The following is a 26,354-nucleotide window of genomic DNA, read 5'->3' as shown; positions in this document are numbered from 1 at the left end:
TCCTGGCTCCTGGTTTTGGCTTGCACAGCCCCAGCCATTTGCAGCAATTTGGAGAGTAAACTAGTGGAGGGACGGTCTGTCTTTGTATTTCTTCCTCTTTCTGTAACTCTGCCTTTCAAATAAGTAACACATGAATCTTTAAAAAAATAAAATAAAAATTAATTATAGAATGGCCATAAGTGGATTAATTAGAAATTATATTGAAGAATAAGTTTATTGACACAGAAAGATGTCTGTATCATATGGAATGCTACTAGTAGTAGTATGCTAGGAGGTATAATAGAACCCTATTCATGAAAATTATAAATAAATGTCTATATGTGGTAAATGCATAAAAGCAATCTCTGGAAAGATGCTTATTAAAATAGTAAAGTGTTTCTTTCAGGTGATCCCAATGTTTTATTGTTCTTTGTAAAGCTGTCTTAATTTAGGGGAATAAGAGTGGGTGTTTGGTACAGCGGTTGAGCTGCCATTTGGGACACCCATATCTCATATAGGAATGCTTGGGTTAGAGTGCTGGCTCTGCTCTCCATTTCAGCTTCCTGCTAAGACATACCCTGGGAGGCAGCAGGTGATATATGGCTCAAGTAGTTGAGTCCCTGCCACCCACATGGGAGACTCAGAGTGCCAGGCTCCTGGCTTTGGCCTAGCCCAGTCCCAACAGTTTGAGGGCATTTGGGGAGTGAACCAGTGGCTGGAGAAGATCTCTCTCTCTCTCTCTCTCTCTCTCTCTCTGTCTCTCTGCCTTTCAAAGAAATAAATTTGGGGTGGGGGCTGGTGTGGGATAGCGGGTAAAGCTGCCACCTGCAATGCTAACGTCCCATATGGGTGCCAGTTTGTGTCTTGGCTAATCCACTTCTGATCTTGCTTCCTGCCAATGGCCTGGGAAAAGCAGCAGAAGATGGCCCAAGTGGGTTGGCCCCTGTCACTACGTGGGAGACCTGGAGGAAGCTCCTGGTTCCTGGCTTCAGCCTGGCCCAGCACTGGCTGTTGTGGCCATTTGGGGAGTGAACTAGTGGGTGGAAGATTTCTCTCTGTCTCTCCCTTTCTCTCTGTCTCTTCCTCTCTCTGTGAAACTCTGCTTTTCAAATAAATAAATCTTTTTTTTAAATTGAGTCAATAGAAAGGATTTAGGAATACTTAAACCTCAATCAATAGGAGGCAGAACTAGAATGTCATTATAATTTGCCATAAATCTAATCATTAATTATAGCTAATTTTTAATAAAAACTTCAGCAGAAGAGAATGGTCAGTGTGGAGCATAGACCATCCTATAACCTTGATGACCCTTAGGAGTCAATATTAGAATGCTGGATATGATAAGGTCTATGAGAGAGAGAGAGAGAAATGAGAGAAATGGGGGGGGGGGGAGAGAGAGAATACACATAACGTGGAGAAAAGGTGAGAGTCTCTTCCTTACCCAAAATGGTCATCCAAATTGGAATGTCACTCTAAGTCAAGAGAGAACCAAGTCCAGCTGAGTGATAGCTGACAGGAGAGGCTAGTGAGAAAGGACACTAACTTCTATTGTGTGGAATCCACGTACCAGGCAGTAGTTTCCAGATGAAGAAACTAAGGCTTGGGCAAGTTAGATGATCCCTTCTACAGTACTGTATTCTCCTTGACCAAGATATAGGATGTGAGTAACATGGATTTTTACCTAGGGTCAACCAGATCATTCATGAAACGGAAAACTGGAGTTCTATTTTTTGACCTGTATACAATGCAGTTTCAAACAAGATTGGGACAACTTTGTACAGTACCTTGTACCTTATTAAAAGAACTAACACAGCATGATTGGTTTGGGTAGTCTTGTCTTCACAGGATCTTCTGACTTATTTCTCCTCTGGGTAAGTCCCTGGAAATTGCTAGAATCTGGAGAATAAGGGAGGGTCTGGAACCTTCCCGGTATACAAGGAAATTCCGGTTTTGTTAAGAACTTGGCCAACGGTTTGGTCATGTCAACTCTTAAGGACAAATCCACGATTTCCTTTCAGGTCCTGCCTGGATTTCTCTGAAGAATTGTGGCTGTATGCCAGCATGTTTAATAGGAAGCTCCTTCCTTTATGACATCATTAGACAGAGAGGTAGCTAAGGGGACTACTTGAGACACTCTTAGAACAGCAGCCACTTTTGTGGGAACCCAAGAACAGCAGCTTTTAAAACTCAGGGTGAATATTCAGGCTTCATTAGGATCCCAGATACTAACCAGCCAGTAAAATATGACATCTACCCAAAAGGGCACAGTCTTTCAGATGGTCAAGACAAATAAAATTGGGTCCAAGGTAGCAGTTTCAGCACACAAAAGGTCAGAGGTTCATAGCTCCAACCCTCAGCAGGGACAAGGGTACTTTCTTGCCTCTAGCCAGCGAAGTGCTGCAGTCTCCCTGAGCCCTTCTGCCCAGCGAAGATCAGAAGCTGCACATCCCACCACTCCCCATTCAGCATCCGACTATCCTCGATCTTCCTCCCCGGAGCCAGGGCCCGGCTTCTCTGCAGCACAGTTTTCTCGGGGAACCGAGTCCCGACCAAGAATGGAAGCATTCCGCCATTCCTCTCCTCACCGGAAGAACCAGCAAGTTCAGACAACACCTTCCCATGCTGTCAGCTCGCATCGGAATGCTAGTCCACTCAGAGAGGAATCAGCACGAAGAGGTGGTGAGAACAAGCCAGTGCGCGAGGTCAGCTACCGTGGCTCATTAACCCCAGATGCAAAATCTTCTCGTCGATTGAGTTTTTTAGACCAGAAGGATAACTATCAATCACAAACCTTCCAAGAAGAGGATCCACCTTCCAAGGTCCAGAACCCTCAAGGGATCAGAGTTCCTCTTAGAATTTCCATTCATCCAAAAGATGAAGCCGTACAAACTGACCCCATTCGAAGGACTTTGACTACCAGTGAAGTCAGGTCGCCGAAGAGTCCCTATTACCTAGAGCAAGGCAGCAGCCGTCTCACTACAGACCATCGGGCAGTTCTGAGAAAGATCCCTACCCAAGAGCCAGAAATGGGTCCTTACAGTTCAATTCCTTCTGAACCCAAGGCCTCGCATAGGAACATCAACTTGGAATCATCCCTGAAACTCTCTGTCCTTAGAGATTTGGATGGTAGACACCGAGTTCCATCACATTCTGAGCCTGTGTCTCTCTGCAAGCATCCTGTCTATGCTGAAACCAAGCCCTCTTCAAAAGTCTTAATGGTGTCACAGGTGGAGTCCAACATGAGGTCCCCAATCCGAGGAGACACTGAGGTCAGTCGCAAGGTCACCATTTCCCCGGGACAATCAATACCATCAACTCACCGTGCCACAACTCGAACAGTGTCTGAGGGCCCACACAAATCTTCCATGTTTGTCACTCCAGAGCATGTCTGTAAAGAGCAATCACAAAGACCAGCAGAAACTAACTACATGTCCCCAGGACCCACACTCAGGTATCAAGAATCCTCCCAAAAGCCCCCCATCCATGCAGAACTGGAACTGACCCCTCGGCCCTTACCCCCTCGATCCTTACCCAAATATGGGCCCGAGTCCTCATGGTGGGGCTTACTGAATCCTGAAGCTGAAATGTCCCAAAGCTGGCCGACAACACCTGATTTTGAGCCTAAGCCCTCTCCTCCCCTAGACCCATTCATGTCCCTTTTGGAAATGAACTCAAGCCCTTTCTGTGAGGATCTGATGTTCCAGAGAGAGAAGGCAAGCCCACCACCGACACCGCCACCACCACCACCACCACCACCACCAAAGGAGTCTCCAAGCTGGGCGCCAATGACGGAAGTGCCAAAGGCCCCCAAGCACACCTGTAAACAACCAATTCAAAGGTTTAGTGCTTTCTTCCTGGGTATGTGAAGAAGCAGTCTGCCCAGAGGCAGCCCCAGTTTAGTGAGATGGGATGTCGGGTTGGGGAGGAAAGACCCCTTCTTCCTTCTGGGCCTCAGGACTGCCCCCTTGCCAGTGCCTACACCAGTCCCAGCCTTGAACCTGTTGCTCCATGCCTTCCCTGCCAGTTTCTCTGAGCTCCAGGTGAATGATGTGGGTGATAATGCTTGAGCCCAAAGTGGGCCATTGACTCTTCCACGCAGTGCTGCTTAACTTTTAAATGGAAGGAAGTGGAGTACTTTATAGGATCACAAGCTGATTCCTGGGAGCGAAGATGAAGAAATGAGCTGGGGGTGAGGGCTGGTAAAGGGTTGTAAAGAGAACAAGGGCCACAAGTCAATATTTTGGCATCAAAGGATAGAGGATGGGGTATAGATGAGCTGGGACTTGAACTTTCCCAGGGGGAAAGGCATTAACAGTGGCACAGAGAGAGAGTGGAAGAAAGGAGGTGAGTGGGAATGAAGTATTTAGTCTTAAACTGAAGGAGAGGATCAAAGGCTGAGGGTACCTTTGGGTGGAGAGATGTGGAGCTAGAGATACAAGAAATAGGGGGAGGGGTGTACATCTCATAAAGAGAGAAAAAAGCAGCAATCTCTGTTACTTTCAGATGTTTCTGAGGAAATGTGCAATCGTGTCATCTGGTGGCTGAAAGGTCTGTGCATCCCCCATCCCCACCCTCGTGGGCCCATTGTGGGGACTTGGGAGGACAGGTGAGAGGGTGGCCTCTAGGTATTTGCGGAGCTAGGTCTTTTGGGAGAGTGCATAGTTCTGATCAGAAGGAACAGAGGGAATTCTCATCTTGCCTCAGATTCTACCATTAGAGCTCTTCCTTTGGGATTCTGATCCCGTTTCATCTTTGAGAGTCATGTTTTAATGGGGAGTTAGTTCTTGAATGGAGAATAATTTAAGCCCCATGGCCTTTCAGCTTAGCTGTTCTTACCTACCATACTAAAAACACCACCAGAACAAACTGACTTTGCTTCTCAGTCTTGCTCAGGGCCGAGTCCACACTAATTCATGTTAAGAGCTCGTCTGTGTCTCTGGTTCCTCAGAACTCTGCTCAAGCCCCTATCCTATGACTCAGGAGGTACTTACTAGCTGCTGCCCAAACAGGACCTCCAGGAATGTTTGGGCCTCCTCCTTGAGGCCATCAGTGGGTCTTGTGGCCAACTCTAGAATCCTTAAGAGAAATGTCACCTTTTATTCTTGGATTGGTTATGGAGGAAGATGGGGACCAACTCTTATAGACTGAATCTGACAGCAGGGAGTTTTTGCCGTGAGCACTGTTGCTCCAAATATGCTCTAGCTGTGTGAGCATGATAAGCCACGGTTCTTGATGAATAAGTTCCTGGGGAGGAGGGAGTCCTGGGAAAGCAATCCAGTCACAGCCAGCATGATCCCTCTGAGTAATGGACAGCACCAAGAAGAGGGCAGCTCTGCCCTTTAGAGGGAGCCGAGCTCTATAAAGTAGGGATGTGGCTAAGTATGAACTCTGGACTTATCTCATTGGGTTTGAACCCTGAAGCCACTGTTTTCTGACTGTGCCCTGGGGTAAGTTGTTTTACCTGTCCAAGCCTCAGTTTCTCCATCTCTTAACAGGAATAATGGTTTCCTTTCAGAGTTATTATGAGGATTAACCAAGCTGTTGTATGTAGAGCACTTAGCATGGTTCTTGGCAGCAGTGAGCACTCAGTGAGTTGCTAGCTGTTGTTATTTGGGCTACTTTTAGTAGGAAGGGATTTAGGCCCAGATATGCTCAAATCCACTGGGTGTCTTTAGTAAAATTCTCTTTTTCCCTTCTGTTGATCCTCTGGATTCCATTTGCTGTCCTGTGGGAATGCCTGGCTTCTACATCTCTGACAGATGAGGAGGTAAGGAGTCCCCTGGGAAGTTACTTTCAAACTTCCTGTTCTCCAACCCCCCTTTTGCCCCCGTGATCTTATCCAAGCCCCACTCCTGTCCTCTGAGGGGAGGAGGTTTGGAAGGAGATAGATACAGCTTCTTCCTATGGTTGGACAAGTTGTTCACTGTACAAGGGCACCTGGTGAAGCACCAAGTGCAACTGAAATGTAGCCTCTGCTCCACTTTACCAAGCTGTGCACCTGTGGAGCTGCCTCTGCCCAGGGGGCTTGCACAGAAGTACTATAGGGGCTAGCTTACAGCCCTGGAGGGGAAAGAACAGAGACCTTCTGGCAGATGAGGCATCATGCCAAGTGCTCTGTGGAGAGACCAAGCAGCCATGGGTTGGGTCAGTCCCCACCTTGCTCTCCTCTCTCCAGCCTGGGGTGCTGCAGAAAAGGATCACGTTTCTGTGTTACACACTATCTGTCTCCTCCACTTGGAAAGACATAAGGTAGACTCTGCTCACAGCAACCCTGTGTCCTAAATTTGGCAGAGTGTCGTAATTTCACAGTGCATTTGTTGTCCCCCTAAGTCCTTAGGCTCTTCTTGGCCTGTGTTTGATAAAATGGTCAAAGTTCTGCCGCTTCCATCCTTTCTCTTGCCCTTTTTCTCTCTTATTCCAAACCTAGCAATGGCTTTTAATGAGTCCCATTTGTGGAATAGCCCAGATGAAAAGCTGACTACAGCTGGAAAACAATTGAGCAGATGAGCAAGGGGTAGCCTGGACTCAGATAATGGAACAGCTGAAAGGGAGGTGTCCAGCAATGTGGCTGCCACCCCCTCTGCATGGATTCTTACTCAGCCCCAGGCCCTGAACTCAGTGGGAGCTGGGAACAAATACATTTAGAGATTATCTCCCTTTCTCCCCCCCTCCTCCCTTCCTTGCATAGGCAGTTTCTGTTCCCATGTCTAGCACTCTGCTAGGCACTACAGGGAGAAGCATTGAAACCTTAGGGAACAAGCATTGTTTGGTTTTTGAGAAACTTTACCATCTGGTTAGGGAGATAAGACAGACAGGAAACGTTTAGACAACAGAGTGCTATAGTCTGTGCTCCACTGTCAAAATAAACAGAACAGACTGATTAGGTGCTCTTGGAGGGTCTTAGGGGAGAGGGAGTCAGCCGGAGATGGGTAGGGGTCAGGTTATACCCTCTTTCCCAATGCCCAACGCAGATAACCTAATGGCTAGCCTCTTACTCACCCCTCAGTACAAATCTATACCTTTGGGAATGCATATATTTCCCTTTGTTGAGGAGTTGAGGTTTTTGAGTGAGCAGGTTCCTCCCTGTTCCCCATTCTCACTCCCTTTTTCTGTGCATCTTGTTTTAGTTTAGGAAGTCAAAAGCCTTGGCAGCAGGATGGCTCCTTCCCAAAACAGCTCTTATCCTGTCTGGATAATCACAGCTCTCCAGCACTGTTCAGCAGCAGAGCTGTTCCCCAGAAGCTGGGAAGAGAGGGCTGCTGGTCTTCTCTGGCCCCTGGAGGGGTGCATGGAGGTGGGCCACGTGCTCTCCCCACAAAGCCTGCGAGAGGGAGCGTTTCCTCAGCCTGGCCGCCAGGCCACCTGACCCCAAGACAGCCCCAGGGTGGAGACTACAGTGCTGGTTGCTGGTGCCAAGGCCTCTGGCTCCTCTGCTCTGGGAATGGTTGGCCATAAAGTCTGTTTCAAATTCTGTTCTTGGTAGGAAGTCTCTGGTGGCCCAGCCATGGTGTTTGGCTTGTGGAAGGCAGCATGTTTACTGTTGCACCTCACAAGCCCCTCTGTGTCCCCTGACTCAGCTTCTCTCCTCATTTCTCTTCTCTTCCCAAACAACCCCTCAAGGCCCTTTGGTCCAAGCACAGATGCTTCTCATCCTTTGATTGGGATATTAGGGTCTGGAAGTCTCCCCAGAGGAGCTTTTGCTGGACAGAGCCAAGCGTTCCTGCTGGGGGTGCTTTGCTATCAGAATTAGCAGCAGTGCAACAGGAAGATTCTGAAGTGGCTCCACTGGGTCAGTGGAGCCTTCTCACAGCCCTAGGCCTTCTCACAGCCCTAGGGAGTTCCTAGAAATAAAACAGCTCTTGATGAGGGGATATGCTAGCCCCAAAGATTCTGTGCCTTCAAGGCACCTGGCCTACTTGCCCTTGAATGTGACTTCTAAGGCTGTCAGGGGACAGGTGGTTTACTCTCTGCTGTATCATGTCAATTATGCAAGAAACTGACCCTGGAAAATGGGCCAGGAACCAGAAGTCATCTCAGTGATACCTAAGTGTTTTCAGGGTAACGCGTCATTTGACTCCTGAGAGACAGGTCAGTCAGCCTTTCTGTCAGCTCCTGAACCACAGGGATAGGGAATTCTGCTCATAGGACTCATTTACAAAGGAAAACCCCAAGCCATTGAGGAACCTGGAGAGTCTCTGCCTTCACAGGGGTGCTGACAGAATCCTGGACCCCGGGCTTTCTGAAAGGAACCCTGGAAATGGTCTTTTCCACTCCCCTCATTTCCTCTTGCTTTGTGCAGAGGCTTGTAGTTGAGGAAAGAGAATTGCAGAAAGTGGGGCAGGGCACCTCGGGAGGCTTTTCATAGCAGCTTGAGCCTCACAGCACAGCTTCCTAGGAAGCAGGCATCTTCTGTCACATGGCTCCTTGTTCACCTCCAGCTATCATGGGCAGCCAATTCCACCGGAGGAAGGGAGGCCCCTGGCCACGACCTCCTAAGGTGAGGACAGGCTAGGTTGCCTGGGACTTTTCCTGGCTTTAGCACTGAAAGTCCCATGTCCTGAGAACCTCCTCAGCCCTGGGCAAACAGACAGTTGGTGACCTGGGACAGTCTGCCTCAGCAAGTAGCCCTGGAAGCATAAGGAAGGGGAAAGCTGTCTGAACCAGGCAGTTTCCTCATCTGCCTACAACATGGGAGCAGGAGAATGTGGTGTCTTCCTCTGGGCCTTATGGCAAATCTGAGGTCAGAACCTCTCAGTTTTTTTGTGCTGCTAGGAATGATCCCACATAGCAAAGAATCTGTCTCATTCATTTTGGACCTTCTGCCATATCTTTAGAAGCTACTTGGTTCTGACAGGAACCCATCTCCAGCATCACATCATTTTAAAAATAATTGTTTAGCTGACACAAGTGACTCAGGTGTATGAGATGCAGTGTGATTTCTCAGCACATGTTATACAGTGCATAACGGCCAGATCAGGGTAATTGGCATATCCTCACATTGCATCTTTCTGTCACAGTAGTTTGGTGATGTTCAAAATGGTTGATTTTTCAAATGAGAGGAGAAACAGGGGGCCTTGGTAGATGAGGGAGCCACACTTTAGAAGCAGGATGCATATTTGGGTGAGGAAGCAAATCTGTAATCAAGAAGCCACCCTGACAGCTGCTGAGCCAGAGGAAGGCTGTCCTTAGTGGCAGAAATGGCCATGTCCCTTTTCTGTCCACTGCTCAGCTGCTTTGGCCCAGCTGCCATGAAGGCAGCAAGAGACAGCTGCCTCTGAAGGAAGGCCCAGAGGAAGGGGACAGAATGGGAGCAGAATGGGAGGTAGCTCGGGCTCTGGCATTGTGGGTGGGAGACCTGGGCCAACCAAAGTCATTTCCACCACAAGCAAAGTCATTTAGCTCCAAGGGTCTCCCCAGTGGCTGTTTTTAGGAACTTGGGCCGGTAAGTCTGCTTTCTAGTGAACAAGTGGTATCTAACAGGAGAAACTCACTCCATAGGTAGTGGCAGCATGGTCATTCCAATGACACTTTAGTCTAAGGCATTCCCTGGTATTCTTTCTCCTCCCAGCTGCCTACACCCGTTAAAACATGCATGCATCAAATCCCTTGGAGGGAAGGTATTTGAAATAGTCACTTTTTTAGAAAAAGAAAAAGTTTATTTATTTATTTGAGAGGTAAAATTACAGAGAGAGGGAGAGACAGAGAGAAAGGTCTTCCATCTGCTGGTCCACTCCCCAAATGGCCACAATGGCCAAAGCTGAGCAGATCTGAAGCCAGGAGCTTCTTCCAGGTCTCATGTGGGTGCAGGGACCCAAGCACTTGGGCTATCTACTGCTTTCCCAGGCTACAGCAGAGAGCTGGATCAGAAGAGGGGCAGCTGGGACTAGAACCAGTGCCCATATGGGATGCCAGCATCACAGGTGGAGAGTAGCCAGCCATGCCACAGCACTGGCCCGGAATTAGTCCCATTGATACTTGCTGATTTGGTGTTGATAATTTTCTCATTAGCAGAGGTAATAGCTACTATTCGTTTTAGATTATACTAAGTAGAGTGTGTTAGTGAATCTATAGCGACCTATGTTGTGGGTATTTTTCCCCCCTTTCCCAGATGAAGAAACTGAGCCTCGGAGCTTATTCATCAAAGCTGGGAGCACTTTAAGGAGCATCTGGCCTAGGGATTCAACTATGTGGTGTAGAATTCTTTTTCTGTAGCCATATCTTCCTTCTCAGTATTTCAGCAGCACCTTTAGAAATCAAGAACTGTGAAGGGAAAATTCCAATAGGAGGAACATCTGTGTCTTTGCATGTGAACTGGGAGGCAGGAGGTAGGTGGGGCCTGTGAGCAGTTAGAATGAAGGTGAAGAGATGGGTCAGTGGAGCCCAAGGCCCCAAGGCTAATCTGTGCTCTAAAATGAGACTGGAAAGCTGATCAATGAATCCCTTTTAGTCAGTCTATATTGATCAGCCATTCCTGGGGGCAGAGCCTGATCACCCAGGCAGACCTCACATCACATGTTCACTGAGTTGAAGCGAGCAGAGGTTACAGTAGAAGTTAAAATAGAAGATATACTCCCTGCCCTTGAGGGGCTTGTGGTTAATCTGAGAGAGAAAAGTATACAGATGGGTCACTTGAAAAGGGTGTGGACATCAAAAGACTAAGTCCAGTGAAATGAATCAGCAAAGCTTGTAGCACAGAGGCACTTGGAGGATAAAATCCAAGGGGAGGAAGACTTGGGCACAGTGTAATGAAGAGCTTGGGAACTCAGCTGCCCAGTAATTGTAGGAGATTTGTTAAAGTCAGTGGCTTTTTGGCCATGGACAGTGTTCAAACAGATGTTGGGAAGAGGAGCTCTCAAGAGCAGTCAGACATCCTGCGGGTAGTCACATTCAGAGGTATTTAAGTCCCTCCCAACCTCGAGCTACTGTAGCCCTGCCCTGCTCAGGGATAGTGTAGGAAGGACATTCTTCCCCATCAGTGTGGCTGCCTTCTAGCACCCTGCCAGGTCTGGAACTGCCCCTCTCCAAAGCCATTCAACAGGAGCCAGAAAACGGTGCTCCCCAGCCTTGCCACCCATATCTCACCCCCATCCCAGGATCACGGGACATGAGGTAGCAGTAGCAGGGAAGTGGGACTTAAGTGGCTTCTTGCCTCTGCACAGACCTTGCTGGATAGACTAGCTGAGGTTTCCTTGAAAGACGCAACACAGAGATAGCCCTTTGACCTGTCTCTGCAAGAAAGGAGGAGGTACAATTAGATCTTGCACTGCCCAAGGGAAATTTAGGTACTGAAGGGAAAAAAATGGCCTTTGCTAGGCATGCAGATCGGAAATCCTGATTTCCTGTGGTTACCATTCTTTATTCTTGGCTTTGAACCTAGGACCTGGCTTGGCCCAAGTGCAGCCTCCTTGCTTAGTTCCTGTGCCACATAACCTTCATGAATGGGTAGGCAGGAAAGACCCAGTAGAAGGGACCAGGAGATTTTCCACACAGAGTATGTTCGCCTGACCTAAGCAAGGGAGCCCAGGATGGTAGGCTTGAGCTGTGGTTGCTGATCTGAGCTTTCCAGAGGAGTAATCCTCTATACCAAATTAAGTGTCCACTGCCCAGACTATTGGTTGAATACCCCACCCTAGGAGCACCTGGAAAACAGTACTTAAGGACATGAGTGCCTGGTGTGATGTTGAATGTCAAGGAACAGCCAGAGCCCCAAGTGATCCTGAAGCAAAGTTGGCCAGGCCACCTGCTGCTGGCTGGAGGTGGGGAAAAAAAACTCAACAGCTGCTGCCTCCATCAACACAGAATGTGAGGGCTGGAGTTGGGGGTGTCCAATCTTCTGCAGGAAGGTAAACAGAGGCCCAGAAGGTCAAGGAACTTTTAGAGAGTGAGATAATAGCCAAGGCTGGCCCGGAGACTTCAGTCAAGCTTTCTCAAAGCCCTCTTGCAGGGCTCACACAATGGTTCAAAGTTTTGTATTCAGCTTTTTTTGTTGATTTGTTTTTAAAAACATTGATTTATTTATTTGAAAGGCACAGTGACAGAGAGGGACACACACATGAAGAGAGAGAGAGCGAGCGAGCTTCTGTCTGCTGTTTCACTCCCCAAATGGCTTCAACGAGTGGGGCTGGGCCAGGCCAAAGCCAGGAGCCAGGAACTCCATCTTGGTTTTCTACCTGGGTGCAGGGACTTGGGCCATCATCTATCACTTTCCCAAGTGCATTATCAGGGAACCGGATCAGAAGCAGAGCAGCCAGGACTGAAACCTGCACTGTGATATGGGATGCTGATGTCGCAAGCATCGGCTTAACCCACTGTGCCACAATGCCAGCCTCTGTCTTCAGTGTTTCCTTCATCCAGCATGCCTCAGGTTGGGCCCTGTGGTGCAGTGATTAGAAAAGGACTGTGACCATCAAGACTTCCAGCATTCATGGAACTAAGTGCCATGGTCTCAGGCTTCTCTTGGAGGCTCACTTCCTGAAGGCAAGCTGGCACCATGCAGGGCACTCCGAGAAGAGCTGGGATTCCAGCCACAGCTGCAGCTGAGCTGGCTGAGCTACATTTTGAGATGTTTCTGTGTCCACACTTGGAACACAGCTGGGGCTGGGTGGGGGAGGGTAGAGGAAAACAGGGCTTTGTGACGAGGCCTGCCTTCTTTGACTAGGCTTTATGCCTGCCCCTAGTCCACACAGCTGCTAACTGGAAGAACCCAAGACGTATTCTCATAACTGCATGCATGAGTATTTGCAGCCCGCGGCTTTGAACATTGGGGCATTGTGTGGCCCAAGCTTAGCATTAGGGTCTGATGGCATCCGCAGCTGCTGCTTCTATAGACTTCCAACAGCCATTGGTTCCTCTCTTTATGTCTTTGTGTTCTTGAATACAGCTTCAGATCTCCTGATCTACCCCAGGCTTTTTCCTCTCTACCTCCAGAGGTTCCCTCTCCTTAGAGCCACAATACTGGATCCTGTCCTGTGCCTCCTCCCACTTCCCTCAGTTCCTGGGCCTTCTCCTGTATCTCTTCATCACCTCCTGTTTTCCTGAATTTCTTCATCACCTCCTGTTTCTGTCTTGCTTTGTGAACTTCTTCCACGGCCTAGAGCAGCACCAAGCATACCCCCCGCCCCTTCCCTCACTGCATCTACTTTTAGAATGTCAGAGCTGCAAGGAACCTTAAACATTATCTAAAATAGTCCCCTTGTTTTCAGGGCTGGAAACTGAGGCCCTGACGGGTACAGTGAGTTGCCCAAAGTCATCAAACTCAAAAGGTTTCTCCTCTGCCTGCTGCCTCCTGAACACCCTGATGTCTTTAAGCAGCAACATCCCACCAATCCTCCATTCCAGTGCCACATTTCCTCTTGTTTCTCCAACAGCAGCCCTGCCTGATTTCACCTGCTGTCTCCAGGTGCTCCTCCCTCCCACAGCTGAGTTCCTTCCAGTTCCAGCCATGGCCACTGGTTCACACATCACCCTCAAATAGGGTAGGAAGGCCTCTGGCCTTCTACGTACAGACAGGACCATGTCTGTGGTCCTGCCCTGGGGGTAGGTCTTGGGGGTCAGGCAGGGGCATGCTTCTGGAAACTTCCTCAGGAGCCCTACTTAGCTCAGGAAATCCCTTACCAACTGCCCATCCCCCAGGCATCTATCTTGCCCTAGCTGCTACCCTGACCCTTCTGAGCCTCTAATGCCTGTAAAGCTGCTGGGCAGCTGTCTCACAGCCTCTCACCTGCTTGGCAGAGGAAGAGTGGCCCAGTTGGGCATGGGTCGCGCATGGGCTGGCCTCTCCCAAGGCCCCACTTTCCTCAGCCCCAGTCAAGGCTTTGCTACCTGATTAAAGCCACTCGGCGGCCTCTCCAACCCTTCCCGCAGATGATTCCTAGATAATTTGTGCAGCAGATCCTCTTTAATCTTTGATTTGGGGTACCGCACGAAGGGAACCTGCTGCTAGCCTGTGTCTTCACAGCTTGAGTGGGGGTGGACGATGTGACACTCTTAGGTAGTCTGGTGGGGGTATGGGAAATCAGTCATTTGGACATCAGCTTCACTTTCTGAAAACCTTGCTGAATCGCCGGGGTAACTATTTTCTCCCCAACTTGAGTGGCAAATCCCCCTCCCCTTGGAAAGGATGACAGGGGTGTCATTCTTTGGGGACCTGCTCAAGCCCCCGGGGTGCTGCACTGCCCAAACAGGCCACTGTCAGGGGTAGGAAAAGGAAGAGCCAAGTGTCCAGCGCAGCAGAGGGACGAGGACCCGAGGCCCTGACCTTGTCCTGAGCAACTCCATCCTCTGCGCCTTCGGGGGCCGCGGGGCTTCAAGGCAGGGGTCCCCCAGTCTGGCGCCACCCTCGCGCCGGCACCCAGCACAGCAGAGGTGCAGGCCCCCGCCCCGTGACCCACTCGCCCCGCCCCTGCCTCTGGGCCCCGCCCCCCAGCGGTCCGCACTCGGGGAGGCGGGTGGGGGCTGGCGGTGCGGCGAGGTCGGCGCGCAGCTCCCGCCGCAAGTCGCTCGGGCGCTGTCCAGGCGGAGCCGGCCCGGCCCGGGCTGCAGCCATGGTAAGGCGGGCGGGCGCGAGGCAGGGCCGGGGCACGGAGGGCCCGCTGCTCCCGGACGATTCCAGGGGACCCACAGCGCCGCAGCCCCGGCTGTGCGGGGCAGGAGGCGCTGTCTCCGGCGCTGGCCGGAGAAGCTGCGTCGCCGCTCTCAAGTTTCTCCTCTGATCCGAGCAGCGACAGAGTGGGCCCCGACCCCCGGGATGCCGCCCGCGGTCTTGGACGAAGGGGTGGGTCCGTGCTGAGGGAGGTGCCCGCTGAGCGAGACGCGCATGTTGGGCTGGGAGGGCGCGTCAGCGACTAGCGGAGGTGAGGGTCCCCGTCCTTGCCAGGTCAGCTGTTAACCTCCTCATCCACTACCTTGAGCAAAGGGGCCAACACCAGCGTCCTGTGGAAAACCCAAAGGACGCCCATAGACCATGCGTGCCCGCCCGGAAGGGGTGAGACCCTTGGTCCTTCCTTCCCCCATCACAAGGGGCAGCCCCTGGGCTTTTCCCAGAAGGACCTGGAAGCCAGCTCACCATCCTGCCCGGTGGGTTCAGCCATATCCCTCTATCCCTCTGCCTCCCAGACAGGAACCGTGGGAGAAGCTTCCTCCTGCTGTATCTGCGCACCCCCCCCCCCAACACACACACACACACACAACCTTTCACTCTGCAGTGGTGGGGGCTGGGGGTGCTCATTCCTGCCACCTGCCTCTAGTGGGAAGAGAAACAGTAGCCCTAGCCAACCTCCCTGGAGGCTCAGGTAGGAAGTTCTGATGATTGCCTGTGAGGGCGCCAGCTTCTCTCCTGCCGTTGTTGCCACAGGCAGTGTGTGAGTGTCAGGGTCTCCGGCACGTCACCCTCTTCACCCAGTCTGGAAGCCCCCGGCCTTTGCCCTCTGCAGTGGAAGACACAAGCTGCTTTCAGCGGGAGGGGATCCGTTGCCAGCCTGTGGGGGGCAGGATGTTGGCTTCTAGCAGCCTCCAGAAGGGAACTCCCTGGGCCTGGTAGAGTCAGAAGCTTCCAGGTCTGGAAAAACCAACCTTTTGGGTTCTTGTCTCTCAAGCTGTGTCCAGGCAAAGGCCCAAGTTCTTGGCCAGGAAGTCGTGGTGACCCTGTGACCTTCCCCTAAGAGGGGGTTTCTGGGAGAGGCCAAGGGATGCCCGTCTGTATCCTTGCTCCCCAAATGGGGGATGGACAGGCTGATTGTTTTAGGGATGGAAGCCTGGAGAAGCACTGACTATCCCAAGTGCCAAGCCTCGCAGGGGCCGGAGAGGCTTTTTCTGCCACACACTAAGTTTGGTTCAGCTGAGGTCTTGGTGCTTTCAGCTTGGCTGAGGCCACCCATGCTTTCTAATTAAAGATACATCACCACCACCAAAGTCCCCAGCCTTAGGTCCCTGCCCCGAAGGCAGCCAAGTTCCTAGACCCTTCCGGTCAGGCCAGATTCCTCTCTGAGGGTCTCCTTGTCAACGGAGGTCAGTGTCCAGCGGCTTAGGAAATCTACAGCCCAGGAGCCCCCAGGGAGTTTAAATTTGCATGTGAAAACAATAGTAGGCCAACACTAATGACATCCTGTGACTTGACATATACCTTCTCTGCAAGTTCAAAGCCCAGCCTCCCTGGGAGGCAAGGAAGAGCCATTAAGGCCCTGAAATTAAGGCACTGTGCAGACTCACACAGGGTATTTCCAGCACAACCACTCCTGGTCGAGTGCACCATCTGCGCACTCCCAGCCTAGCCCCTCAATGTGTTTCCCACCTAAATGGCAGCTTTGAAATCTCAGGGATGCGAGCTTCTCTTTGGCTTCAAGCCTTGCCCCTGGGAGATCAAGTGCTAGCAGCTCCCTGTTGACTCTGAGGGATGATGGAATTGATACAGGCTCCCATGAGTCAGAGAACAGGCATCCCAGGCCTGAAGGAGTCCCTGGAGCAAGCCCCCTTAGTGGCAGGAGTGCCCTGTAGGGAAGTCTAGAAGCAGTTTTCTGAAGACAGGGTCTCTGCTGGGAGAAAACCAAGGGACACTTGAGAAGTCCCATGAGAATCTATAGCCAGGGCTATGTATAAAAGAAACATCCTACTTTATAAAACATACATCCTACTTTAGTGCTGCTTCAAGTTAAGGTAAAATTGGGAGATTGCGGGGTGGGAGTCCTTGAGGAATGGGTCTCCTGGGTGGATGTCTCTAGGAACTGATGATGGACCAGGTCACCTTGGGGACAGCTCATAGACCTCCAGTAGGCCTCCGTGTCCTCAGGGGTTAAAAAGAGAGGCCCAGTGGATCAAGGGCTTGTGCTGCAGGCTGAGGTTGGTGCTGTGCCCACCGGGGTAGGCAGCAGGCAGGCCTCGTGGGGCAGCCAATCAGAGGAGGAGGGGACTGCAGAGGAACTGAGTGATCTGCTGCAGCTGAGCTTGTCCTTGGAGGGTGGGAGCCAAGGGGGGGAGGACATTCCACAGGCTTTTTTGGCCCCTGCCAGAAACAGAGGGGGGTCAGAGAGAAAGGGAAAGGCACAAGCCAGGAAGCTAGATGACAACAAGAGCATCAAGACAAGGCTGTGTCTGTGTGAGGAGCTTTGCCTGGGAGATAAAATTAGACCCAAAGCTTACTGACAGGGAGTCCGAAGAGTGGGGCATGGACCGTTCCCTGGGAAGGCAAAAGAATTCTGTCCCTGAGGACAGGACTGAAGCCCGGGTAAGGTGCTGCTGTGGGAGATGGGTGGACCTGACTTGTCTTCTGGGCTAGGATTGGGGCTCAAAGTCAGGAAATGATTTGATCACAGAGCTGAAGGGCAGGATGGACAGACAGGAGGTAAGGGCCCTGGGGTCCGGCTCCTTGTCCTGAGTTCTTGTGGCCCCTTCCAGGCTGATGAGCAGCCAGGCTGCCCGAGAGGAGGCTGGTGTTGGGTTTCTGGTGGTGCCACTGTTAGATTGTGGGGGCTCCGGGTGTCCCTCAATGTCTTCCCTTTACCCTCCCCTGTCGCCCCTCCACTCAGAACCTCTGGGGCAACCAGGTAGGACACAGCCCTCTCTCGCCTACCCTTAGCCTGGCCCCCAGACCAACTGTGGGGTCACTGCGAGGTTGTGCAAAGAGGCAGGGTTTCCTGGAATTCCCCAGACTTAGCTGCCAGACAACAAGACCTGCTGCTTCCTCACCCTGTGCCCTCTATATCTGTAATTGATCATCCAAACTGGGACACTTTTGAGAGTGATAGGGAGCACACTTAATCATTGTGTTAGGATAGTAAGCATAAACTAGGGTGTATGGTCACCCCATTGGACCTCAGCAATACTGTGGGCAAGAAAAGACTGTGAAGTCAGGCTTGACCCAGGACTGCCTCTTCTGGTCGCTGACATGCATCCTTTCCCCCGTGATGGTTCCACTTTCAGGCTAAAGGGCCTGTCCTCATTTCTTCCTGTCTGTCCAGGCGAGCCCTGGAGACTGTGGCTGTAAGCAGGTGTGGGGACTTAGGAGGTGAAAGTCTGGAAGTATCTTAGAGGACTTTTCCTCTAGCCTCCTTTTCTTGATCTGTCTCTGGTATAAAACAAGAAATGTGCATGTCTGTCTTGCTCAATTCTTCCCTTTGTAAAATAGGGATATGCAGGAAGACTATGGCCATCTTATCTCCCCCACCCTGGCTGGGACTCCACAGTGGTCTGGGATAGCCCCCCCTGGCTTGGCCAGTCCCCAGTGGGTGAGTCAGCCTCCGCATCCGGCCCTTGTGCATTGTCTGGGGGTGGCACGTGGGTATTGTGAGGCAGAGCTGAGCCCAGCACTGCCAGGCACCCCACAAAGGAGGCTGACCCCCAAAGGAGAGAAAAGGCTTTAGGGTCTAGAGCTGAGGGTAAGAGTGGGAGGAAGGTGCCCCTCTTCTAAGCTAGGGATGGGATGGAACAGGCTTCGACAGAGGAGCCAGCCCATGAACCAACCAAACTGGTTCACAATTTGGGCCACACCCTCTCCTGCACCTCTGGCTCTGGGAAGAGGGGACAAGAGGGCAACTGAGGGGTGCTTCCCCTGTATGTCCCTACCACTGGGGACCGTGAGCGGCAGCCCTGGAGTTCCAGCCATCTTTCATCCCCCCCCCCCCCCGCCCCACACTCTTCCCGACACGTCCCATCTTCCCCCACGCCCCTCCCAGGTCCTCTCCACGCACACTCAGCACTCATTGGCAAGTTCCAGGGGCAGCTTCTGGAATGGCTAGTGTCTGGAGCAAGGGGTAGGGTCAGCGGTACTGAGCTCAGGGGAGTGAGCACCCAGAGAAGAATCTGTACCTCAGTTCTGAGCTCACTGACCAGCAGTGTGACAGGAGGCGCAGATCCCCCTGCTGGCTCTTGACTTGGGGGTGGAGGGGTCGGGGAGGGGCCTGCAGCGCCCTTTCCCCCTCCTTATTTCCCTCGTGTCCTTGCTCCATTCTGACTCAGGCTCTCCTTTGGGTCCTGAGCCACACTCTCCTCTCAGGTGTTCTGCTGCTGTCTGCTGCCTCCTACTCAGTATGACTTCCTGACCTCGGGCTGGCCCTGGCCCCTGGCTTGCACTGACCCCCAAGGCAGGGCAGCCTCAAAACACCCTGTTGAGAGGGAACACCAGAATTGGAGCTCCTTGGTTGCTGTGCAATTGCTAGGGCTTTGGGGACCACTCGGGGCTCCTCCAGGACCCTGGGGCCCTTCCTGGAACCCTGGACTGGGGAGGCCTTGTGAGCAGGAGGGAGGCACACCGAGCACTCCTCGGCTTGGCTGCAGTTCCTTTCTCTTCTAACCACAAGCGCTTTCCCCTCTCTCCTCACCTTCTCCTGTCATCCACGTTCTTCCTCAATCTTCCCTTCCGGCTCCCTTCCTGCCAACCTCCCACCTACTTCAACCCCATCCCACCCCCCCACCCCCCACCCCCAGATCAAGCGTTTCCTGGAGGACACCACGGATGATGCAGAACTGAGCAAGTTCGTGAAGGATTTCCCAGGGAACGAGAGCTGCCACCCATCGGAGGCCAAGACCTGGGTGTCCAGGCCCCAGATCCCGGAGCCAAGGCCCCAGACCCCGGAGATCTATGATGATGACCTGGAGTTGAGACCCCCGTCGTGGCCCCAGGCCTCTGACAGCCAGCAGTACTTCTGTGCCCCAGCCCCTCTCAGCCCCTCCACCCGGCCCCGTAGCCCTTGGGGCAAGCTCGATCCCTATGATTCTTCTGAGGTAGAGCCTCCACTCCTGCCTTTGCCTTCCAGTGGGCTGGCTGGTGCAGGGAGAGCTTCAGGGTGTGTGTGTGTGTGTGTGTGTGTGCGCGTGCATGTGTATTTGTAGCCTCTCTCTGTCTTGCATCAGCACCAGCTTTGTGGTGCCTGCCTCTAAGAGCCCTGGAAATGGACAGTATCAGCAGGGATGAAAGGCCCGCTGATGACCTCAGATGGGAACTCAGAGGAGTTTGGCACTGCAGCTTTAGGGAAAGGGCAAAGTCCTGGAAGGGAGAGAGAAGACTGGTCCTGGGGGCTGGGATCCCCCTGCCTCCTGCCCTGATGCGTTCTGCCTTCCCGCCTGCTAGGATGACAAGGAGTATGTTGGCTTTGCGACGCTGCCCAACCAAGTCCACCGAAAGTCTGTGAAGAAAGGCTTTGACTTCACCCTCATGGTGGCAGGTAGAAAAGAAGCAGGGCCGGGCTGGGCAGGGGTGGTTTTAGGTGGAGATGAGAGGTATGTGGGGGATAGGGGTGTGGGTAGGGAAGGAGCAAGCAGCAAACGGCTGTGCCTTTTTCCAAAGCATCCAGGAGCCCCTGCTGGCCAAGAATACATGTGTGTCAGGTAGAAGGGTGAAGTGGTGCACGGGGTATTTGACCAAGTTTCTAGTATCTGCCGCTTTCTGTGTGACCTTGGGCAACCTCTTGTCCTTTCTCATTCAGATGAGAAGGCTGTGTCCTGCCTTCCAGCTCCAACATTCTATGGTTTGGTCAGTCTACTCCCACTCAGATAAGAGCAGTTTCCTTCATGCCAAGGTCCAGTGGAGTTGCCCCTCTGCTACAGCTCTTACCTTCTGAACCGGTGCCTCTGTCCTTTCTCCTGTCAGGAGAGTCTGGCCTGGGGAAATCCACTCTGGTCAATAGCCTCTTCCTCACTGATCTGTACCAGGACCGGAAACTCCTCAGTGCCGAAGGTAAGGAGAAGAGCATGAAGATAGGCAGCTAGACCTGTCTCGGGAAATTAAACTCACCCCAGAGTCTGGGGGCTGGGGCCCTCCCTGACGTGCAGGAGACCACAGCTTCCTGGAGAGATTGATGGCACTTCTCCAGAGGCCTCTCTGGCCTGGCAGCCCACCAGCCAAGTCCCTAAAGATTTGGGTGCAGAAGTAGAGGAGGGACCAGAATCCTGCTCTCTGAATGAGTCTCTGACCCCCAAGAGGATTCCAGGAATTTAAGAAAAAAAAAATGGGAGCAGAGAAGAGGCTGGGGCCAGAGCCAACAGCCACCGGCATTTCCTGTGTTGGGAAACGTGCTCCTTGCTGGTTCCCAGAGAACAGGCCCCAGGCAGCTTGGGAGTGGGAAGGCGGGCAGCATGAAGCTGGCCGGGGTAGGGCGGTTTGTTCTGACTGGGTAGGTCCCTGCCCTTGCCCTGGCCTTAGTTTCCCCCTTCTCCAGAGCGGATCATGCAAACCGTGGAGATTACTAAGCACGCAGTGGACATAGAAGAGAAGGGTGTGAGGCTGCGGCTCACCATTGTGGACACGCCAGGTTTTGGGGATGCAGTCAACAACACAGAGTGGTATGTCTCAACAAGCCCAAAGCCCGCTGCCCCGGCCTAGTCCACACATACACACAGGAGCCCTTGTCAGGAGAAAGAGATTTGTGACCTTGAACATGTCACTGCCTCTTACTGGACAGCCAACTTCTCCTCCGTAAAGTGAGAAGGCCTGGAATCACATCTCCAGTGTTCCCCCTAGTGCTGATCTGTAATTTCATAGTGGGGGTAGGGACACAAAGAGCAAATGCAAAAATATGTAGCATGGTGCCTGCCATGTAGTAGGTGCTCAGTAAACATCACCGTCCTTCCTTACAGGTAGGTCTTGTTGAAAGAACAGGGGTACATGGAAGGGAGAGGTGCAGAAGAGAAGGAAGAGGCAAAGGGAGAAAATAGGTAGAACTTTGTTTAAGTTTCAGGCACCCTGCAGGCTCTCTGCTGGAAGAAGAGGTGGCTTTGCCACACATCTCATCATCCCTGGCTGGAGGGAAGCCCAGGTAATGGGCAGGTGATCAGACCTAAGTGAGTAGGTGAGGGGGAGAGTGTCTAGGAGACAGGAGGAAAGCTGGTGCTTCGATGAAGAAGCTAGGCAGGTGGTGCTCAGAGCCCTAGATGGGAACTGACATCTTGAATGCATTTAGAAACTGCACAATCTGTTTCTTCAACTGAAAAATACCCTTATCACCTCACCCCATTGATCTGAAAATCACCAGAATGATGCATGAGCATTGGAAAACAGAATAATTGCAGGAACAGCAACATCATTTGTGGAGCCCAGTGCAAAGTAAAGAGGTGGGGGTCCTTGTTAGAAAGTATTACAGATTTCAAGTTGAAATTCTCAGAGCATCAAACTAAGCGTGGGCTCATCTGAGTGCAGGTCACTGTGTGACTGCTCCGGTCATGTGTCCTTGAAGCTGATCCTGAATAATTGCCTCACACAGTTTTTATTTTTATTTATTTGAAAGGCAGAGTTAGAAAGAGACAGTTTTTTTCCAAGATTTATTTATTTGAAAGGCAGAACAACAGAAAGAGGGAGAGACAGAGAGATCTTCCATCTGCTGGTTCACTCCCCAAATAGCTGCAGCAGACAGGGTCTGAGCCAGGCTGAAGCCAGGAGTCTGGAATTGCATCCGATCTCCCACAGGGGTGGCAGAGCCCCAAGTACTTGAGATATCCTCTACTGCCTTCCCAGGCACATTAGCAGAAACTTGGATGAGAAGCAGAGCAGCCAGGACTTGAAGCAGTGCTCTGATATGGGATGCTCGCATTGCAAGTGGCAGATTAACCCACCGTGCCTCTGTGCCAGCCCCTGCCTCTCACATTAATCAGATCCTTCTAAGACCTCTTATGCTCTGTGCCCCCATCACATGTTTTATCATAACAACAGATGACTTTCAGGTCAGCTAACTGGCCCATACACAGTATGTGGTCTCCATCAATATTCCCGAGGGAGCAAGGTGAGCTCCATATAATCTGCCTGCTTCCTACTATGTCAGTATGTCTTAGCAAACTGGGCTTGCCCTGAAATTCTAGTCCCAGCTGGTACCTGATTCCTACTTAGCAAGTACCACTCTCTCCTTCAGTCAATGTACTCGCCTCCTCTTACCTTCTGTACTAATGATAATAATTTCAAGTTCAGTGATAATCTCACCTCACACTTTACAGTGTACCTCCATAGCTGCTCGTCTAGTCAGCCAACACCAGGTGTCCAGCCTGCGTTGGCCATTTTAAAGGATGCGGAACAAGCATGAATGATCCCTGTCCTTGAGAGACTTATAGTCTAGTGGCAGTGGGGGTGAGGGAAAGGGGAGCAGTTCTCTAACGTGCGTCAATCAGATGGCAAGTGAGTACTTGGGTCAGGGAGTCTGCAGTGACAAACATGGAGCTGGGGCCAGAAGGCCAGGGACTCGGGTGGGTAGAGAATCTACTAGCCACATGGTCCATATCAAGTCTCTTAGCAGCTCTGGATTTAATTTCTTCATTTGTCCCATGAGTGAAGATGCTCATAATGCACAATGCCCACCTGTCAGGGAAGTAAGGGCTACACTAGGCAACATAAGAGGAAGAGACCTGAACATGGAGATTCTTGGGGGAAAGATTTATATTTGTTTTACTGAGTGGTGACTAGAAGAGGAGAGCAGTATACATTGCTGTAGCCCAAAGAGCTTTCACAGAAGAGGTGGTTCTTGGTTAAGGCCTTAAGGATGGGAGTGGGTTTGGAGAAGTGGAGCAGCGGGTGGAACCACATGAGCATAGGTTATGACTGTGAACCTGACTTGGAGCCTCCCTGGCTTCCAGTTGGTGTTTACCTGCAGCCACCTTGCTATTCTTACTGCTTTGTTTGGTTACCTGGGCCCTCTTCCTCTCATCACACAAGTACTTATTGAATCCTGCCTGTGTGCTTAGAACACGTGACACACACCTCTGTCCCACCCAGGGATCCCCCTGAAGATGTAAAAAAGCGAGCCAAGGAATAACAGTGTCTTGAACACACTGCTCGGGTCTGGGGCAGCTTCAGTCCCAGAGCCCCGCAGGAAGCCCCCACTCCCACAGTGTCTCTGCTTCTCTGTCCCTGCCCTAGCTGGAAGCCTGTGGCAGAATACATCGATCAGCAGTTTGAGCAGTATTTCCGAGATGAGAGTGGCCTGAATCGCAAGAACATCCAAGACAACAGGGTGCACTGCTGCCTGTATTTCATCTCACCCTTCGGCCACGGGTATGGTCTGAGCCTGAGGCTCCTGGCACCACCGGGTGCTGCCAAGGGAACAGGCCAAGAGCACCAGGGGCAGGGCTGCCACTAGCAGGTGGTCACAGATTCCTGTTCCCCAGGCTCCGGCCATTGGATGTTGAATTCATGAAAGCCCTGCATCAGCGGGTCAACATCGTGCCTATCTTGGCTAAGGCGGACACACTGACACCTCCAGAAGTGGACCGCAAGAAACGCAAAGTGAGGGAGGCTGGTGGGGGAGGGGAGAAGGTGGGCTTCTAGAAAGAATGGGGTCCCCAGAACTGTGGGCCCTCATCTGTTTGCCAGATCCGGGAGGAGATTGAGCGCTTTGGAATCAAGATTTATCAGTTTCCAGACTGTGACTCTGATGAGGATGAAGACTTCAAATTACAGGACCAAGCCCTAAAGGTGGGGCCATCCCAGGGCACCCCTCTCCTTTCTTGTTTCTTCTGGGAAGAAGAGGGGAGTAGAATTCTTATATATGGTCAGGCTATCAGGGTAGGAGAGGACCCTGGCTTCCTAGAGTGAAGCCAAGAAGATGAAGATACAGGTGGAAACAGGTGAGAATGGGGGTTGCTGACAAGCACCCCTAAATTTTCCCAGGAAAGCATCCCTTTTGCAGTCATCGGCAGCAACACTGTGGTAGAGGCCAGAGGGCGACGAGTTCGAGGGCGGCTCTACCCCTGGGGCATTGTGGAAGGTAAAGCCCCATGCTTGTGAACAGGATGTCTCCTTGCCCTTGGTGGCACTCTCCTACCCACGCCCCTGGCTGACCCCTAGCCTTGCTATGCAGTGGAAAACCCAGGGCACTGCGACTTTGTGAAGCTGAGGACAATGCTGGTGCGTACCCACATGCAGGACCTGAAGGATGTGACACGGGAAACCCACTATGAGAACTACCGGGCACAGTGCATCCAGAGCATGACTCGCCTGGTGGTGAAGGAAAGGAATCGCAAGTATGACCAGAAGCCAGGACAGAGCTGGCAGGGGGGAGTCCCAAGTGCAGCTTTGGGTGAGACCCAGCCCTTCCCTTGCTCTTCTACAGACCCTGGGCTCAATCTGAGCAGGTGCTGGGGTCCTCCTAGCCTCACCCAACCCTCTTTTTTCCCTTCCCTTCAGCAAACTAACTCGAGAGAGTGGTACCGACTTTCCCATCCCTGCTATTCCACAAGGGACAGATCCAGAAACTGAGAAGCTGATCCGAGAGAAAGATGAGGAGGTGAGCGCAGGATAGAGCAGTAGGGAACTGAGAGCCTAGGAAGCCCCGTCGTGATCATACAGCTCGGTCTCTCTCGTTTTGGGAGGACAAAGATCTCTGTTTGGTGCATATCTGGGTCCTAGATTGGTCAACTGGTTTCTACCCAGAGTCTTCATTATACCCCAGGGCTACCAATGCCCTGGCTCAAGGGAGTAGAGCCTGGGGGCGATTCCCCAGATACTACGGGCCTCTCTGAAAAGGCTCTGTTTTGATGCGTGTGCCTATTCCAGCTGCGGCGGATGCAGGAGATGCTACACAAAATCCAAAGACAGATGAAGGAGACGCATTAACTGGCTTTCGGCCCCGGATATTTAAATCTTCTCTTCTTCCCGCCCATGCCAGCCGCTCCCAACACCAGCTCTGCTCAGGCCCCTGCAGCTACTGCCACTTCGCCTTACATCCCTGCTGACCTTCCAGAGACCCAGAGGAAATAAAGTTTAATAAATCTGTAGGTGGCTTCTGGTGTCCCTGTCTGTGTCCTCACCACCTCCTGAGGCCAAGGTCCTAGCACTGTTTGGAAAGGTCGATGGAGGAGGATGCTGATTTCTGGCATCTAGCAGGGAAGGAAAGGCCGCGGCGGTGGGGGAGGCAGTTTGTGCTGCCCACGGCAGGGTTCACAGTCTTTCCTCAGAATCCAACCTGGGGGCAGGCTTTGTGGCACAGCGGGTTAAGCTGCCACTTGGGATGCCCACGTGCCATATTGGAGTGCCATGTAGAGCCCTGGCACTTCTGCTTCTGATCCAGCTTCACGCTAATGCAACCTGAGAGGCAGCAGATGATGATGGCTCCAAGTACTCGGGCTCCTGCCACCTATGTGGGAGACCCGGATGGAGTTCCAGGCTCCTGGCTTTGGCCTGCCCCACTACTGGCTTTTTCGGGCATCTGGGGACTGACTCAGGATGGAAGATCTCTCCTTTTCTCTCCCCTCTCCTCTCCTCCCTTGCTCCACTTCTTTCAAGGCAAGTGAAAACAAACATGAAAAAGACTTCCTTTCAGGTGGCACCGCCATCTTCCAGTCATTTCCCCAAGATGAAAAGGAGAGAGAGAGGCACCTGATGTGTGTTCTCCAGGCCTTTTAGAAAACATGGAGTTGTTCCTTTGGCCACATACATGCGCCTTTACAAGAAAGGTGACACTGCAGAC

At 51.9% G+C, this 26,354-nt stretch overlaps 1 protein-coding gene across 8 annotated transcripts; it reads left to right on the top strand.

Moving 5' to 3' along the window:
• Nucleotides 1-2,222: 2,222 nt before the first annotated feature.
• On the top strand, nucleotides 2,223-25,662 carry SEPTIN4 (septin 4). Of its 8 annotated transcripts, XM_062216161.1 has the most exons (15): nucleotides 2,223-3,346; nucleotides 3,431-3,837; nucleotides 4,483-4,527; nucleotides 5,739-5,746; nucleotides 19,396-19,692; nucleotides 20,039-20,132; nucleotides 20,558-20,644; nucleotides 21,126-21,249; nucleotides 23,807-23,941; nucleotides 24,055-24,172; nucleotides 24,260-24,361; nucleotides 24,557-24,653; nucleotides 24,747-24,909; nucleotides 25,073-25,172; nucleotides 25,442-25,662. In XM_062216161.1, the coding sequence occupies exons 1-15, from the start codon at nucleotides 2,223-2,225 to the stop codon at nucleotides 25,499-25,501; spliced, it is 2,961 nt and encodes a 986-aa protein (XP_062072145.1). In that variant the 3' UTR covers nucleotides 25,502-25,662. The 8 variants fall into 8 exon arrangements, with proteins under 8 accessions (XP_062072145.1, XP_062072146.1, XP_062072144.1 ...); XM_062216162.1 differs by lacking the exon at nucleotides 25,442-25,662 and having other exon boundaries at nucleotides 25,126-25,144; XM_062216160.1 differs by having other exon boundaries at nucleotides 2,256-3,837.
• Nucleotides 25,663-26,354: the final 692 nt, after the last annotated feature.

Source organism: Lepus europaeus, chromosome 18 (genome assembly GCF_033115175.1).
Source record: "Lepus europaeus isolate LE1 chromosome 18, mLepTim1.pri, whole genome shotgun sequence".
Taxonomy (NCBI): domain Eukaryota; kingdom Metazoa; phylum Chordata; class Mammalia; order Lagomorpha; family Leporidae; genus Lepus; species Lepus europaeus.
The sequence above is the reverse complement of the archived record's forward strand: the minus strand, read 5'-3'. Positions and strand labels throughout refer to the sequence as shown.

Coding starts and splice junctions, on each gene's coding strand:
- SEPTIN4 (XM_062216160.1), top strand. CDS start 2,256: ATGGTCAAGACAAATAAAATTGGGTCCAAGGTAGCAGTTTCAGCACAC. Junction 23,942..24,054: donor ATCTCACCCTTCGGCCACGG/GTATGGTCTGAG, acceptor CCTGTTCCCCAG/GCTCCGGCCATTGGATGTTG. Junction 25,173..25,441: donor TCCGAGAGAAAGATGAGGAG/GTGAGCGCAGGA, acceptor TGCCTATTCCAG/CTGCGGCGGATGCAGGAGAT.